Raw genomic sequence first — 18,282 nt, 5'->3', positions numbered from 1 at the left:
GATTCAAAGAATCAAGTCACTAAGAAAATCCGATCTTCCCATCACTTCTGAGATACTGGGACATCCTTTGACATTCATTTCGGTTGCTTTAAGTGTAGGGCTTGTACGCGTATCTGAATGTAAAGCTGGGTAATGTAGTTTCTTCGGACATTTTTTCATACAAGGCGGTACTGAAGCGATGTATCGTGAAAGACTCTATTTCCCAGGATGCTCTTGTACGTCAGGGGGGAAGCCGTCACTCTCGTGCGACACACGGAGTTACTGGTGAGTGAGCGAATGCCCCCCCCTTGCGCGTGCACCGTGGACCGGCTGCTGAATCCAGCGTTTGGAGCTCCGGAGAAGTTTGACCGGGGGTCAGGGGGCGGCTTTATTACCGCGAGTTTAATTCGGATCCAGAGGTTTTTTTCCCCCTCGTATAAACGGATAACACAGAGAGAGGGAAAAAAGAGAAGAAGAACAAAAAAAGAGAATATATATTTGCAGTTTCAGCCCCCCTCCCCCCCACGCGCGCGCGCCAATGGAGCCAGCGCGAGACGCTGCCCCGGATTCGTGGGAGCAGGAGGATGAAGGCAGCGAGGCCCCGCTTGGCGCTCCGGCCGGCCTCTGCGACTCGTTCACCGCCCTCAACGTCAACGCCAAGCCCTTCGTCCCGAACGTCAACGCGGCGGAGTTTTTCCCCGGATACATCGTGAAAGCGCCGGCGAAAACCATCGCCACCGGTGCCGGTAAACTCCCCCCCCCCCAGCCGTCTAAAGCGTGCTAGCTCTCTATACTCTACCATGCTAAGCTAGGCTAGGCTAGGCTACACTCCGCTAAGCTAACCCAACCAACGGTAAGAGGAAGGAGAAAACCGTGTAAAGTTCTCTCGCTTTTTTTTTTTACGTCAGCACGAAGAGCGACTTTACTCATTACATACTGAATTATTATAAAGATATCATTTGATTTAATTAGTTTCTCTGGCATTTTGTGAATCTGCGACCCCGAATTAACACACGTGTTGAAGCCGGTTAGCAGGCTAGCGGTCCTTTACACACCAAAAGTCTTTCAGAAAATATTTAATTAGTAATATAATAAAATCACCAAGAGCTTTTTGATGATGATCTGTGATTTATAGCAGGCGCATGCGCAGTAGAACACCTGTACCACATCTGGTATATTATGGCTCAGTGTATAAAGTATGTGTGTATGTATGTATGTATGTGTATATATATATATATATATATATATATATATATATATATATATATACACACACACACACACACACACACAATGAGAGAGAACTAGATAGATAGATAGATAGATAGATAGATAGATAGATAGATAGATATGCAGATCATCACCAGGAGCTTCTTGAAGATGTCCTGGGGTTTAACACTAGTAGTAATAGAACACGTGTACCACTCCCGTTACTTTACATATTAAGAGATGTGTGTATGTATATATAATATATATTAGCACTGGCATCACATCTGTAGCACACCTGGTGACTTAACACACCAAGAGTCTTTAAATTTGTATCATGTAAATCAGGGGTGTCCAATCTTTTCCACAAAGAGCCGGTGTGTGTCCAGGTATTCAGTCAGATCAATCAAGGGCCACACCTTCTATCATTAGATGTAAACAGGTAGAGTTTAGTTTGGACTTGTTTAGTTGGAATGAAAACCTGCACCCACACTGGCCCTTAGTGGAAAAAGATCGGACACCACTGATGTTGATCATCAAAAATAAGATGTATAAATAGATACAGTTAGATAGATCATCACCTGGAGCTTTATGAAGATGTCCTGTATTAAGTGGACCACAGTCCGGGGGAGGGAGGGGGTGGTTAACAGCGGCGTTGTTGTTGATGTGGGTTGAAAAGTCATTCTAAAGTCATTTAGATTGGGGGGTGTAACGGTGCACGTATTCATACTGAAATCTTTCCTTTTTACGTGCGGAACACAGTTACAATCCGAGTTTTCTGGGGAACGTATCAAGTGGCGGACCGCTACTTTGTTTATCTACTTTGAAGTTTAAATTATTTTTAAACTTCAAAACGTACAGAACAATGCCAAGGCTATAACAAAGAAACTAGAGTTAGCGCAGTGTCAGTGCGGCGACTCGCTGCGTACCGGAAATACGATTTGTTTTGCGTACGCGTGGAAACTTTAGAGAACAATTGCGCTATAGATTTAAGATTTTTGTTTTTTTTTTCGTCACAAACACAATTATAAGCAGGATAAGACGTGCAGTAAAATAAGTCGGAAAAACCTTGAAAACATTTCGTTAGCGTTAGCTTCAGACTACTTCCTGGTTAGCAGCTAATGCTAGTGCTATTGATTCTTTCGCGTTTTATGTCCAGTTTCAATCATTTATCTTTAAAAGGAGAAAATCTTGACAATTCCACATATCAGGGAAGTGATCGCTGAAATAAATAGCAGTTCATATTAAATATTTAAATGTAAAACACACTCTTACACACACACATCTGTTTTAACCAAATGGTGTTTAACAAATGTAAACTATTTCATTTAATGTTTTTTTTTTTTTTTTGCAATTTGATTTATTCCATTTTTTTTATAAAATATTTAATATAATATTTAACTAAGCAGGCGTTTTATTTTTGAAATAGTTTTAAAAATGTAAACTGTTCAAATGTGGATGGTCAAAAAATATTTATAATAAACAGCATTCACAATTTTGTGTTTTGCATTTTCTACCCCTTTAACCCCGTGGCTCCCTATTGGACAGAAAAGGCACTCCAAAATGGTGTGGGTGCCATTACTTTTGCCTCCAGATATGTACTTAGGTTTTAATACGGATTAAAAAGTAAACCGGGATCAAAGGGGTCAGGTGACTGGTTTTGGGAAAATACAGCAGGTGTGTGTTGGGGGTTTTTCTACATCTCGCCTAACAGATTTGTTATTAAATAACAAACTACAGGTTAAGCCCCGCCTCCTTAATTGATTAATTTGAGCTCTATCAAGGCCACTGTGTCTCAACACATCAAATCGTGGTGTTTTTTTCCTTCGAGAGAACTTTCAGACTAGAAAGTGTATGTAACAGATCGATCCCTGAGAAAAACACAGGCCAATCCGGATGGAAATAAAGTCACAAAAGAGACTCGGTCAAATAGGAAACGTCTTAATGACCACGTCGCTCTAATCACGTCTGAATAGGGCTCTGGCGTTGGTCGTATTTGTGTTTGATTTCATTGCCGCTTTTCCCTGTAAATTGTTGCACGTCAGACTTTTTTAGGGACCCTGTAGGTTTCTTTTGAATTGAATTCGGATAGTCGTCATGTGGTGGTGTGGGCGTGGTCAAGCTCCGGTTTGTGAATGAAGGGTGGAGCTTGGAGGAAACGAGCAGTAAGGATCGTACACTCGTTAGTACAGCAACGCGCAGGTGTATGATCTTTACCACTCGTTTCCTTCGGCTCCGCCCTCTTTTTTAATAAACCGTGAAGTAGACCACGTCCTCACATCCACATACAGCTATCGCTTTCCTTTGTCCAAAATTAATAATGAATAAAATTAATTAGCCTAGTGTCACGTAACATAGATACAGCGACGCATGTCATGTCCTAAACCACTGACATCACATGACTCGTGTGCACGTGGTGAAAGGGAAGCTCAAGCCCTGTCTACCAGCAAAAAAAAGATGTACACGTTTTTACCCCGTTATGTTTGTTTTGACGACGTGACCCCCCCCCCCCTTTCTTTTTTTAAAATTAGCTACTTAATTAATTAATTTAATAAATTTTTAAGATTGTTTTTAAATCCATGCTACACAGGGCGTTTCTTTTCTTATTTTTTTTATTTCTTGGGTTGGATCAGAAAAGGGAAGTGGTGATTTGGTGGTTAAGGCCCTAAACTGTCGATCTGATGGTCACCAAAGAGACCGTTTACTCATGAATCATGTCTCGCTGGTGAATCGACTTTGGGGATAAATGCAGAATCCAAATCCGGTGAAAACAATTTCCTGCGCTCCGTATATCTTGAGCGAGCGGTTCAGGAACAGCAAAACAGTGCTCAAAACAACCAGCACTATAGATTTGACCTCAATCTACTTAACAGTCATTTAAAATTTATATTTTTGTTGCATGCGGCCATTTTGATTTGGCGGTGAGGCGTAAACAGGGACCGAACTGGTAGCTGAGAAAACAAACACAAGTCTAAGCCGAATTGTTCCAAGGAAAATAAGTGAAAACCTTTTACAGCCCCACCTTCAGTACTGGAGCATGTGGAGTCTCACACACACACACACACATACACACACACACACTGGGGAGAAAAAGTGACGCATGTTCAGCTTTGCATGTTATCGTTTCCTCTTCATGAAAGAATGTTTTTCCTTTTTTTCTCTTTGCAGATCCGGAGAAGGATGACCATATCGAGGTCTCGGAACTGGCTGGTGAGTGAATGTGTACTTTTTATTTTATTATTTTTTCATTTTTTTATTTATTAATATTTTTTGAAGGTAAATATCAGCCGAAATTCGTGGAGAATAATCTGTTTCCTTAAACCGCTTCTCTCAATTTATGATCAATTTCAGTTATAAGTGTTCAGTATCACTGTATTTACATTTATGGATTTTGGCAATGATCTAATTTATACAGCTGAGCAGTTAAGGGGTTAAGGGCCTTGCTAAGGGGCCCAGAAGTGGCAGCTTGGTGCCAAAGACCAACACTTTAATCGTTGATCATGTGATCCTGGATTTAAGTTGGTAAATCTTAAAAGTCGAGATCAAGAAGTACGTCGTGATGTTAGTACACTCACTTTTTTTTCTTCACTAGGATTTATAACTGGTTCCTGGGGAAGGTGGTAGCAACATGTTGAGTGTGTAAACAGTAAAGTGTGACTTGAGTATGTGTGTGTAGCGCTGATGAGTGTTTATTGTGGCAGCAGCTCGACCCGTGGAGAACGGCTCTGGGGTGGATGGAGTGACAGCGGCCGAGGAAGAGAGCTGGGATCAGAAAGGGGGAGAGGAAGACTCGCCTCAGGAGGAGGGAATGGAGGAGGACGAAGAAGCGCCAATGCCGAAAGTGACTCCCGTTCAGCCCAACGCTCCCAAGAGAGAGCACGTCAACGTGGTCTTCATCGGCCACGTAGGTGAGTGACGTTCTACTCCCTCGCCAGATGATTGCTTTTCCTCGTATACCATAAAAGCAAGTGTTTGATTTTCTTTTACTCCACAGAAGTTCATTAGTTTATTTTTTACGTCGGGTATAGAAATGAATTAGTTGGTCCTGAGTTAGTTATAGAGATTTAATCTACATTTTCTGACCAATCGGACTGTGAGAAGAAAGTGTCCAGAAAAAGGATCAGACCTGCACTTTATCCACATGAGAAGGCTCTTGCTCACAAAGCAAGTCCTTTACATGGGTTGGAGTAGAAGATCTCCTGCTATAGAGTTTCAACACCGTTGGAATAATTCTGCACTCCAGACCTCCTCGACTCACCTCCATCATCACCTGACTTTACTAACAGCCTTGTGGCTGAACAAGCACAAATCTCCACAAAATCTAGTGGAACATCTTCCCAGAATACTGAAGGGTATTATAAGAGCAAAAACAGAAGATTGGAGCGTATTAAATATGCGATGGGTTTTTCGCAGGTTCTTAGAAAGGGTTTCAGGTTTGTTTTTACTGCATTTGGCAGACGATTTGGAATTCTCATTTATTTACCTGAGCAGATGATGGTTAAGGGCCTTGCTCAAGGGCCCAGCAGCAGCTGGAATTGGAACTCATGACCTGATCAGAAGCATTGTAACCACTGATGCGAGTCCTACCACATCTAAAAGCGATTCAGTGTTTTGTGTGTTTTTGAGGAAGTATGTGCGGTAGTGCTGGGCGAGAATATCGTTACTACAGCAGTATCGCGATAAATGATTACACGATACAGTTTATCGGATATCATTGATTTTTTTTTTCTATTTAATGCCAAATATTAATAACATTTATATTAATGCAATAGTACAAAATGTTAACCGTTTGATTGAATGATTTGCCGTAAGTTTTTAATGTTTTTTTGTAGAGCTCAGTTTAGCGTTTTTCTATTTATCTTACTGCCTTTTCGCGATACGTGGATGATACGCGATTTCACATATACATTTTAGTGGAGGTTTATCCCTGTACCAGAGGGAGGTAGTGGTGACGGTGGAAACGGATTGTATGAGGAGGAACCTCATGACTCTTTAGAACCGATCCCACAGTATGCCACCATTTAGGACCACCTTTTGTCCAAAATCGTACGCTGGATATAGGTCATTAAATGTTTTTTAGATGTCTAAAGACTCTCGCTGAAGAACTCTGAAGGCACAATGGTGGAAATTTTGGTGGGAAGAAAGGTTTCGTTCGTGTGAACGACTTTGACAGCAGATAAAACTTGGCCTTGGACACAGATAAGAGCCAGAACATCAGGACTGAGCGAATACCGGTTATGTAAAGGTTGCGAGAGAAACTCCTGTGTATTTTTTTAAATAGATAAAGTCTTTCAGTGATGTTTGGAGATCGCTCTCCACCTGTGTTTTCATGTGAAACACCAGGAAACACGTTACGATTCAGAGTGGGCTTTTTGTTTGCTGTGGATTGATTGTGTCATAATAAGGGCCGTACGATGACCGACAGACGAGGGGGGAAAAAATGTCTCTGTTGCTTTGTGGAAGGAGTGAAGGTGGAGCAAGGAGACGGTGACATGCTGTAAAGACTTTGGAAATATTTGCTTAACAAACTGAGCCTGAGGGTGGGGGGGGGGGGGGGGGGGGGCTGTAGGGTGAGGGACAGGTGGGTAGTGTGGAGATGGACAGGTAAGAAGGTAAACTGTAGAAAATTTAGATAAATAAAAGGTGAAGGAAGAAAGTAAAGAGAAGATAGATAGAGAGAGGTAGCTGCTGTGTGTCTATGGATGGATAGATAGTAAATAGATGTGGATTATGACCTCTTTTCATTTCTCACCATGTTGCTTTACTCCTGTACTTTCTTCTAGATGCCGGCAAATCGACCATCGGCGGACAGATCATGTAAGTATCCGCTGCCTAATAATTCTTAGTCTTCAGCACTTTTAAATCTCCAGGTTTCAGTTTTCAGTTTTTTGATACCTTTATTAGATCCTTGTTTCCTGAAAAGGTTCCCACAGAGGGCGTGTTTTTTTTTTTTTTTTTTTTTTTTTTATTTATTTATTTTTTTGTGTGTTTTGTTTTGTTTTTTTTTCCCCCTCGTGATCTTGACATGTCACAAAGTTTTTCTTGCTGGTGGTCCTATTTTTTTTTTTTTAGTAGTCACTAGATGGTGCTGTTTGTCTGAATTCTAGAAGCGCATATATATATATATATACACACATACACACACAGTGGAACCCGGTTATGTCGATGTCCTAGGGGGTCGCCAAAAAGCATCGAGGTAACTGATGATCGAGATAAATGAAAATCAAAATGGCGGCAGTAATGTACATGATGTGCGTTAATAAATGTGAAAGTGCATGCACGTGTTTTTGGAGGGGTTTTTACACAACAGCGTTGCCGCGATTTGTTTGATGAAGGCATGTTATAAAAATACATACAGTACATGTTTATCTGTCAGGAATCCACCTGCCACGCCCCCTTCGGCGCCCCCTTCGGCGTGGCAGGTGTTTTTTCGGCCGCTTTCTCTGAAGCTCCCGGCTTCAATCGTGCACATATAGTGCTCGTTTATCATCATCACCAGCTCCTATTTAAACTTCCACACTCTCACTGTCCGTTATTGTTGGTATATGTTGGTTCACGGCGGTCGTTGTTATCGCTCATGCGTATCCCGGTACGTGTTTTCCCACCGGCACTCTCTCACCGGCTGCTCTTTTCTTCCCAAAGCCCATCGCGGATTCCCCCCCGATCCTGCCGGTGTTCATTCTATGTGCAGCCAAGCGCGGCTTTCGCCTCCCGTTCATCGCATAACATTTAACAACAAAAGGCATATGTGCAGTAACTAACAGCAGAGATTCACCAGTATACAATACAACACCTGGAGCAGCTGTAAGGTTTGATTTTTCCGCCACTTTCGCGAGTTCTTCTGCGGCTGCACAGCACCGATCATTTAACTGACGTTAAATGGTAATTTTTCCCCCCTTGTGCTCGAGATATCAGGGTTCGGCGACATAACCGATAAAAAAATGCTTAGAAAAAGCGAGAATTTGGCGGTTCCACTTCAAAAACATCGACTTAATAGGGTTGTCGAGGTAACCGAGGTCGAGATAACCGGGTTCCACTGTATATATATATATATAATGTATGTATAATTTAATTATTAATTTTTTTTGTGTGGTGTTTGACCTTTTGCTGTGTGTTATTTCCACTTCACAGGTATCTAACAGGCATGGTGGAGAAACGGACTCTGGAGAAATACGAAAGAGAGGCCAAGGAGAAGAACAGGGAAACCTGGTAATTGAAAGTTATGTTGTGTAGTCTAATAAACGTATTAGAACATAGTTCCTTGTTTTTTTTTTGTTTTTTTTTTACTTGTGTTATATTTTTATTCCCTACTTAGCAGCTATGGGGTCAGGACCCCAGCAGTCACAGCTTTGTGTAGCTGAGAACATAACTTTATTTCTGACTTTAATGAAGCTCCGATATTGGAGACTCCTTCCTTGTAATGATAATATATATACTATATATTCATGGTCCTTCCATTATAAACAAACAATAAACAAGCCGTTACCATAGTAACTGTAATGGGAAAAAGGCATGAAGTAGTTTTCCTGCATCCATGTCATCTTTCTAAACTTGGGAGATAAAAGAAGACTTTTCTTTCGGCTTCTCCCGTTAGGGGTCGCCACAGCGGATCCTCCGCATGTTTGATTTGGCACATGTTTTTACACTGGATGCCCTTTCTAACGCAACCCTCCCCATTTATCCATGCTTGGGACCGGCACTAAGAGTGGCTGGGGTCGGTTCCCTGACTGGGGATCGAACCCGGCCCGCAGCGGTGAGAGCGCCGCATCCTAACCACTAGACCACCAGGGGACCTTAGATAAAAGAAGACTATCAGAGTAGATTTATCTTAGTGGTCACACCAAGATCTTACTACTGTTCGTGAAGAAAACGGACCATTTAGATATTCTTTGTATTCAGAATTACTTCTGTCTCCATGTGGTCCTAGTAAGAGACGTCTGTCTTCAATGTGGAAGAGTCTTGAATGATCTGTGTGTAAAAATCTGTGCTCCCTTCAGGTACCTCTCTTGGGCCCTCGATACAAATCAGGAAGAGAGAGATAAGGGTAAAACCGTGGAGGTGGGCCGTGCTTATTTTGAGACTGAGAAGAAGCACTTCACCATCCTGGATGCGCCGGGACACAAGAGCTTCGTCCCGAACATGATCGGAGGGGCGTCGCAAGCTGATTTAGCCGTTCTGGTGAGTCGTTAAGCGCAATAACCGTCATATTCCTTCAAAATCTAGTCACGCTTCCCGGAAATAAATTTCACCTGTACGTAGTGGTGTCTCTTGTCCAGCTCGGGTCCAAAGGCAGCTTGTGGTACACTTTTGAAATCTGTTCCCTTCGAATTTCCCCAAATGCAAATTCCCTATGAGAGTTCTCATGGCTTTATTGACCTCAAGTAATAAATTGGGAAAACGCTGTGCTGTTTTAAATGGTATAACTGAGAAGGGATCATCTTTAAGAATATTCACCTAGTGGTTATTTGAAATACATAGAAATAAATCAGTGTGTTATTAAACTGCTCTTGCAGAAAAGTGCTCGGAGATATTCAGAAATCCTTCACATTTGTTTCTGATCATCTTGAAGAGCAACAATGTGATTTCTCCGCAGGTGATTTCGGCGCGTAAAGGCGAGTTCGAGACGGGGTTCGAGAAAGGAGGCCAGACGCGAGAGCACGCCATGCTGGCCAAAACGGCGGGAGTCAAACACCTGATCGTCCTCGTGAACAAAATGGATGATCCCACTGTGAACTGGAGCTTGGAGAGGTGAGGAATCTGCGTAACTGTGATCAAATGCTGGTCTTCATGCTTATAGACCAGGATAAACTCGGTCTGGTAAATGAAAGACGTTGCGTTTCATCATGCTTGTGAACGTCTCTCCACAGATACGAGGAGTGTAAGGAGAAACTGGTGCCATTTTTGAAGAAGGTGGGATTCAATCCCAGAAAAGACATTCATTTCATGCCATGTTCAGGACTGACAGGGGCCAACCTGAAAGAACCAGTGGAGCACTGCTCCTGGTACACGTAAGTGGAGAGCAAAGTTCTTATCTAACTGTAATAGATGTCAGTTTCCAAATAAATGAAATCTAATCTACAGCCATATCGTCCACCTACAATACCAGTGAACACTAATCAGATTTTCACATAAAATTTTAAAAGCAGAGGTGTAAAAAAAATAAGTACCTGCAAATCATCCTTGAGTAAAAGTATAGAGTGCAAAAGTCCAATTCCAATATGACTTGAGTAAAAGTGATTTGAGCAGTACTTGAGTATTCGACTCGTATTGAACGTAGACTCAAAGATGCACTCGTCCTCATCACCGAGACACACGTTACTGAAAAGCCAAACACAGTCGATTTTTCAGAGGCACAAATCAAATTGTACACCTCAATATTACATTAACCAACAACACAACAGCTTCTTCAACATCCCAGAATGATACAAACAAAAAAAGTAGTGAAGCAATCTTTCAAAAAAAATTGCTTGAATTAACAAATAAAATTAATTATTAATAAAAAGCTGTTCAAACGTTTGCTGTCTGATTCGAGGTTGAACCGAGTGAATACATTAATGCTGTAAAATCCTTAATGACCACTAGGTGGCAGAGTAACTTGTACATAATAGAGCTTCTTGGCCCATCAGTAAACAAATTAGAAGCAATATGACAGCAAGACTCTTTACTTAATCAACTCAGTTTATGGGGAAAAAAGACTTACTTTTAAAACACTGATCTATTAATGGAATGATATTAATGATCATTAACCCAAAACCTGACTACTTCAAAAAAATCATGTAAATAACCCCACGTGTTGTGGCGAATTCGAGTCTGGACTTATTCCTCTCTGAATGTTCTGCTTGCTGTTGAACTGATGCTGAAGTGTATGTTGGTGATCAGTAGATACACCAAGCGCCAATTAAAACGAGTTTGACAGAGCGAGCGCTCGATCCTGATTGGTGACTCGCTGTGTCGTGTTCAGTAATGAATTACATTCACTTCCTTACTGTCCAGCACTGATAACACAACAAATATTACACCCCTTTCCAACCTGTAGTAATGCTAATTATTAACATGTGCTGTATAACTGAGAAGGGACCATCTTTAAGAATATTCACCTAGTCATTATCTAGCGTAGGGCCGGGCGATATTAGGATCTAATATCAGAATTGTGATACGTTAGATCATGATAAATTTTTTATTGTTACCAGATCGATATTGTTTTATTACGCGATTTAATGACATGCTTTGGAGATTTAATGGCTTTTTTCCCTCCAAATTTGTGTATCTATCTATATCTAAATATCTAAATTAACTCATTGTATATTTACAGAGGATTACCGTTCATTCCACACCTGGACAGTTTGCCACATTTCAGCAGATCGAGCGACGGACCAGTCAGGTTACCGATTGTAGATAAATACAAGGTGAAGATTTTATAAAGTCTATTACAAATAAGTGCATTTTTTATTTTTTTTTATTTTTTTTGTCTCCAAATGAAGATTAATGATTTGTTTAGTGATATGGACACTATATGGGCAAAAGTATTGAGACATCAGAACACCCCTTTCCACATTTAGTCCCCATTTCCTGTTATAATTACCTCCACTCTTTCTGTTTCAGTATATTTGTGAGATTTCATTCAGACACAAGGTTATTAGTAAAGTCAGGCGCTGGTGTAATAGTTTGGAGAAGAATTTAAATACTTTTGTCTATGTAGTATATATTTCTTCTTTCCTACCCGTTTTAAGATACTGTAAGGTTTTCCAGAACAAGGTGTTGTATATGAGATGTTCATAGTGTCCAGAACTAAAAACTCATGATGAAAACATTCTGATCTTCTCTAGGACATGGGCACTGTGATTTTGGGCAAGTTGGAGTCTGGTTGCATCAGCAAAGCACAGCAACTTGTGATGATGCCCAACAGGGTAAGAAAGCATCTCCTGGTGTTTCCACAGGAATAGTAAATATCTTGTATTGAATAGGCATTTAATTAATATGGGCAGCTTGTTTTTTTTTGTTTGTTTTTTAGTCTTATTAGACCACAGGACATGTGCTAAATGAAATAAATATGAAAATGAATAAATATTGAGGAAAATAAGACACAAAGTAACACTCCAAATAAATGCAATAGTAATAAATATAAACAGTTGCATCCAAAATGAATTTAAAAAAAGACTAGTCAACAAATGACATGTCAGTGATTCGCCACTAGGGGCTGCATTTGAGTTATTTAGCTTTGAAAATATCAAATAAATAAATATAGCAGGTAAAATAACTATTGAACATTTCAACTTATTCCTCAGTAAATATTTTTCTAAAGGTGCTATTGACACATGATTTTACCAGATGTTGGTAAGAACCCATGCAGTCCACACACACAAATAAATCAAACCACACATGTCCATAAGTTATGTGCAATAATGTGAAATGACACAGGGGGAAAACGTATTGAACACATAAAGAAAGGGAGGTGAAAAAAGGCATGAAAAGACAAGACACCTGCTGTAATCAATCAGTAATTAGAAAGCAGTCCTGCCCCGTGTCAGTGAAAATGAATATCAGCTGCTTCAGTCCCAACTGATGACCTGTATAAAGGTGTCCCATTACCAATGTGTCACACAGGAAACATCTCATGATGGGTAAAAACAAAGAGCTCTTTTAAGATCTGCGCAACCTAATTGTTGCGAAACATATTGACTGCATTGGTTACGGAAGGATTTCTAAACTTCTGAATGTTCTAGTAAACACTGTTGGGTCCATAATCCAGAAGTGGAAAGAACATCATTTCACCATTTCTGAAAAAAAAAAAAAGCATGTCGAAGTTTTGCTGCACAACATTTTGGACAAGCTTGTGAAATACTGGGAGAATAAAGTCTGGTCAGATGAGACCTAAAATGAGCTCTGCTATAACACACACCATGTTTGGAGGATAAATGGCACTGCACATCACCCCAGAAACACCATACCAACAGTGAAGTTTAGAGGTGAGAACATCATGGTGTGGGGCTGTTTTTCAGCACTGGAGAACTTCCTATAATTGAAGGAAGGATGAATGGAAAAATGTACAGAGACGTTCTTGATGAAAAATAATCTGCTGCAATCTAGCAGGATCATGATGATGAAACGAGGGTGGACATTTCAACAAGACGATGACCCCAAACTCTTGATTTCAGAGAAAGAAATTAAAGCTGCTGGAATGGTCAAGACAATCGTTGAATCCCATTAAAAATCTATAGAAAGAACAAAAGATCAGAGTTTATACAAGAGGCCCACAGAAACTTCAGGATTTGATGAGTGTTTGTGAGGAAGAATGGGCCAAAAGCATTGTGGATTGTAGGAGTTGTTAGCAACATCTGGTAAAGATTTCATGTCGATAGCACCTTTTAGAAATATATTTACTAAGTGAAAGTGTGAAATTGTGTGTCAGTTTTGCTTATGCATGTGTGTTTGTGTAGCACACTGTGGAGGTGCTGAGCCTGCTTTCAGATGACGTCGAGACGGACGACGCAGGACCCGGAGAAAACTTGAAGCTTCGACTCAAAGGTATTGAAGAAGAAGAGATCCTGCCCGGATTCATCCTGTGCACTCCGGAGAACCTCTGTCACTCGGGGCGCACCTTCGACGCTCAGGTAAACTAGATTTTCGAACAAAACCAGAAACAGTGTGTGTTCTAGGAGTCTTAGAGGCTGCATAGAGCAAGAACTTTAATAGAAGAAATGTAATATTTAATAGCTATTTAATGTTTAATTAACTCGAGTACATGCTTCGTGTCCTTCATCAGATCACTTTATTGGCGTCTAGGTACGAACCTTGTTGGAGCGTATGTGTTTCATTAATTCATTCACTTGTTGTTTTTTCAGATCGTTATCATTGAACACAAGTCCATCATCTGCCCAGGTTACAATGCAGTCCTGCACATTCACACCTGCATTGAGGAAGTCCAGATTACGGTAAAAACAAAACATTCTGCATTACCACTTTTTCCTCTTTTCTATTTCTCAGCATTGTGTCAATTTTTCTAATAGACATTTGATGTGTCTTTTTGATGTGAACTTCAAAGAAATTACTGCATGGAGATCACATGCCAAAATAATACTGAGGTGTCAATCACCACTATGACCCCATCCTGAGCTCAACTCCAGTTTGACCTAGTTTAATATGGGTTGCCAGATCTTTTCATTTGCGGCATAGCATTTATTGGTGTGGTGGTCTTGTGCAGGCCTTAATTTGTTTGGTGGACAAAAAGACGGGTGAGAAGAGCAAGACGCGACCTCGCTTCGTCAAACAGGACCAAGTTTGCATCGCTCGCCTTCGAACCGCTGGGACCATCTGCCTCGAGACATTCAAAGACTTCCCCCAGATGGGCCGGTTCACCCTGAGGGACGAAGGTCAGTAGTGTGTGTTTGTGTGTGTGTGTAAATGCTTATTCAAAGGAATTTCCTTTTGCTTTAATCTAGAACCTTCTGGAATATTTTCATATTTTGTCTCTCTCTCAGGAAAGACCATTGCCATTGGGAAAGTGTTGAAGCTTGTTGCTGAGAAAGACTGAAAACCTCCGTGTGCGAGAGAGCGTGCGTGTGTATGCGCGTGTGCGAGTGTGTGTGTGTGTATGTCGTGGAGAACCCGAACACGGACGAGAGCGGCGCGTGCGTCGCTGCAGGAGCAACACGTTTCCGAGCCTCCCCCGCCCTCCTGAGGAACCATCTCACGAAAACATCATCTTTCACAAGAAATACGTTTGTAAGCAAAGAACAGAAATCGAGTTCACACGTTGTCAGCTTTCTCATATTGAGAGCTCAGCAGTGCCATTTATTTTCCGTCTCCCGGCAGCAGACTCGCAGACGACGATCGCGTGTGTTATATATACCTTTTTTTTTTCTTTTTTTTTTCTTTTTCCAAAACCAGAGGAACACGATGTACAGCGAAGACGCCATTATGAAAAAAAAAATGTGGACCAGAGTTCGCTTGTGTAACTGTAACCAGTCAAAAAAGCCGGAAATGTGATTCGGTGTCTCGGTCGTATCGTCTCCCTTCACTTCCACGCACACGAGCACATGCGCATACATACGCCTCGGGTTTCCTCTCGTAGCGTTCTTGCAGAGCGCTCGAGCGTGCTTACATGTTATTAAAGCAAAACTTCTATGACAAAACTATTAAATTGGGGGAAATTCTACGATTCTAAGTTGCGTGGACTGAATTTCTTTCTCTCGGGGGGGGGTTTGGGGGGGCTCACCTTATTGTAGGTGAACACACTGGGGCTATAAGTGTGTGTGATGAGTTGCAGGTGTGTGATTCCTATTACGGTCCAGACCGTTCATACCGTATACCAGGGGTCCACAAACTTTTTTTTTTTTTTAGAGGGCCACATTATTTCTCCTTTAGACTTCCAGTATTGGAAATGTATTTATTACGCCTCCTAATGTTCTAGATTGGTTTTCATGCACCATACAGACAAATGAGCTTGTATGTGTATATGGTTGGAGGGTGAATATAACAAATAATTCGGCTCTGTTAATAGTTGGGGGTTGACCAATTGTGGAATTATTTTTTCAAGTTTGGTTTGAATTTACTGAGAACCGATTAATCAACCGATTGTATTTTATTCAGTATCCATTTTAACGTGACACCATGTAAAATAGTAGTGACCTTAATAAAAGAGAAAAACTACCAAGTTATGAAAATGTGCCATATTAAATAAATTAGTATATTTATGAATATACTTATCATTAATAAATTATGGATAATTGAGTATAATATTGTGCTCTACGTGCAGCGCTTTGTCTTGCGTGTGAAATCACACACCACGTGGTTTCAGTGATCCGTCACTAGAGGCCGCTCTTGTGACGACAGCGGAACAGAAGCCGGAAAAACTATAGGCATTTATTGGTGCCTCGACCTCTTTTATTAACCGAGTGGCAACCCTTATTATAAAATACAGATATGATGCAATTAAAACATTTAAAATTAAATCTTTAAAATATGTCTGGCTTTGTCCTGGATATAGGGGGCGGGCCTTAGTTTGGGAACCTTTGCTTTTTATGATGTGATGTTTTTGTTGATTGCTGCCTACGTCGAAATTCAGGGACGTCTTGGGTTTGAATGAAGTCTTTACAACCATCGCTCTTTATCTTTATGTACCAGGTTTGTTGATGTATCAGATTATTTAGTTGTCTTCAATAATTGCTACTATATTGCCAAAGATTTTTATGTACCTGACCATAACTTTTTATATCCTCATTCTTCTGAGAACGCTTTCCATTAGATTTTCAGGTTTGACTATAGGAATGAAATTAAATTATGTTTGTCCTGGACCAAAGAGATAAATTTTTATATATATGATTCATACTCAAACATGCTTTTTGAACATCCCATTCCTCGATTAATTTCCGTTTGCTGTTATTATTTGCTCCACTCTTCTGGGAAAATCTTCCACTAGATTTTGTGGAGATTTGTATGAAATTTGTTCGCCACAAGGCTGTTGGTAAAGTATTGATGTAGGTGAGGTGAGGAGGCCTGGGGTGCAGTCAGCATGAAACATTCATCGTGTAAAGTTTATCTTCTTGGAGCTGGCTTTTTGTGCACAGGAGCATTTTCGTGCTGGAACTGGTTTGGGTCTCCTAGTTCCGAAGTAAAGGGAAAAATGTATGCCACTGCATCCAAAGACATCTTATACAATTGTGTGCCTTCATCCTTGTAACAGTTTGTGAAAGAATAGCATATGAATTTTGTGTGTCCCAATACTTAAAAAAAGCGACCAGGCATATAGTTGATGTACCAGTTCATCCTGTTGGTGTTAAATCGGGTTTGGGAAGATGAGGGACCAGGATTGCAACAGATTTTTTTTGCAATTGTGTGTTTAGTGGAAACTTGTGTGAAAGGCCTAAGTGTGGTTATGATCATCAGGTGTCCACATACTTTTGGCGATCCTGTCTCTTTGTGGAGTATAAACAAAAGCTGAGTGCACTCATTTCAAACTATATAAATGTCCAAATAATGTATAACGTAAAAGACTAAAATAATCCATAAAACACCTCCCGAGGCCAGAAAATGCCAGGGGTTTGTGCCAAGTATTTTTATTCCTTATAGATTTACACTCCGCTCATTCTTAAACATGTGACCTTTCCAATTAAGGCGAATGTGATTAATCAGGGCCCGTAATACACCAAACATTTTGGAAATGAGTAGTTTGGGCAAGCAGAGTTTTCTGTTTTGACCTGATTTGATTCATTGAAATGAAGTGGAGGAAGCAGGAAGGCCTCCTGGGTAAGTTTGATGTAAGAGCAAATGAACACGAGTTTTAAAGTGTGACTAATAAAAGGCATAATGACTTTAATGTCATTCTGAAAATCAATTACCACATTGATGCAGTTACTATATAGTAATCACTACTATATTCAATCTGTATGTGTGTATATATATAATTATTAAGCATGATTATATTTTCCAATATAGTAAAAACCCTTGTGTTTCTGTTCTCATAATATGTAAACACACTGTATTAGACACTGTATATGTTTGTTTTTATTCATTTAACAAATGAAAAATACCAATAAAAGAAACAAAACTTATTAACGTATTTTGATATTTTTCAAATTCGGATTATATCGAATTGTTACAAACAAAAATTGTCATATAAAAAAACATTTTTCGCTGCTAATCGGTTCATTATTGCGTTGTTGTTTAATACTGCATAAAATACCGATAATAATAAATTAATCAATTTAAAAAAGCAGCCGATGCTCAGTAACCGCTCTGCTTGGCGTCGACCCCCGTTCCGACCAATCAAATCTCTCTCTCTTATGACGCCACATTACAAATGGTCCAATCCAGATCGGTTGTGACGGTCACTAGGAAGTGCGCGACATTGGCCGATCTCCAAGCCATGGAGTCGTCTTCATCTTAAGTGCGTATGAGCTGAAGCTCGCAGGATCACGCGGCAGTCGTTCAGTAGTTCCACGAGCGCAGATGAGAGTCCGGTAGAGGAACCGAACCGGGAGGAGATTTTTTTTTCTTTTCTCCCTATTGTTTGAAAAGTCTTTAGATTTTTACTCAATTGTTTTACATTTATTTACTATATTTACTAAAAAACGTATTAAAACCTTGAACCCGAGACCT

The 18,282-nt window shown here is 40.4% G+C and overlaps 1 protein-coding gene across 2 annotated transcripts; it reads left to right on the top strand.

Annotated features, from left to right (window-relative positions):
* The first annotated feature begins 210 nt into the window (after positions 1-210).
* gspt1l (G1 to S phase transition 1, like) lies at positions 211-15,349 on the top strand. Of its 2 annotated transcripts, none has more exons than XM_083566971.1 (14): positions 211-725; positions 4,354-4,395; positions 4,887-5,093; positions 6,969-7,002; positions 8,317-8,394; positions 9,183-9,363; positions 9,779-9,933; positions 10,053-10,193; positions 11,498-11,591; positions 12,012-12,092; positions 13,623-13,796; positions 14,028-14,117; positions 14,387-14,555; positions 14,664-15,349. In XM_083566971.1, exons 1-14 carry the CDS (start codon positions 518-520, stop codon positions 14,714-14,716), a joined length of 1,707 nt encoding a protein of 568 aa, XP_083423097.1. In that variant the 5' UTR covers positions 211-517; the 3' UTR covers positions 14,717-15,349. The 2 variants fall into 2 exon arrangements, with proteins under 2 accessions (XP_083423097.1, XP_083423098.1); XM_083566972.1 differs by having other exon boundaries at positions 212-725; positions 4,890-5,093.
* Positions 15,350-18,282: the final 2,933 nt, after the last annotated feature.

Source organism: Silurus aristotelis, assembly GCF_946808225.1.
Source record: "Silurus aristotelis genome assembly, chromosome: 17".
Classification (NCBI taxonomy): domain Eukaryota; kingdom Metazoa; phylum Chordata; class Actinopteri; order Siluriformes; family Siluridae; genus Silurus; species Silurus aristotelis.
Note: the sequence above shows the minus strand (reverse complement) of the source record. Positions and strands in the feature narration are given on the sequence as shown.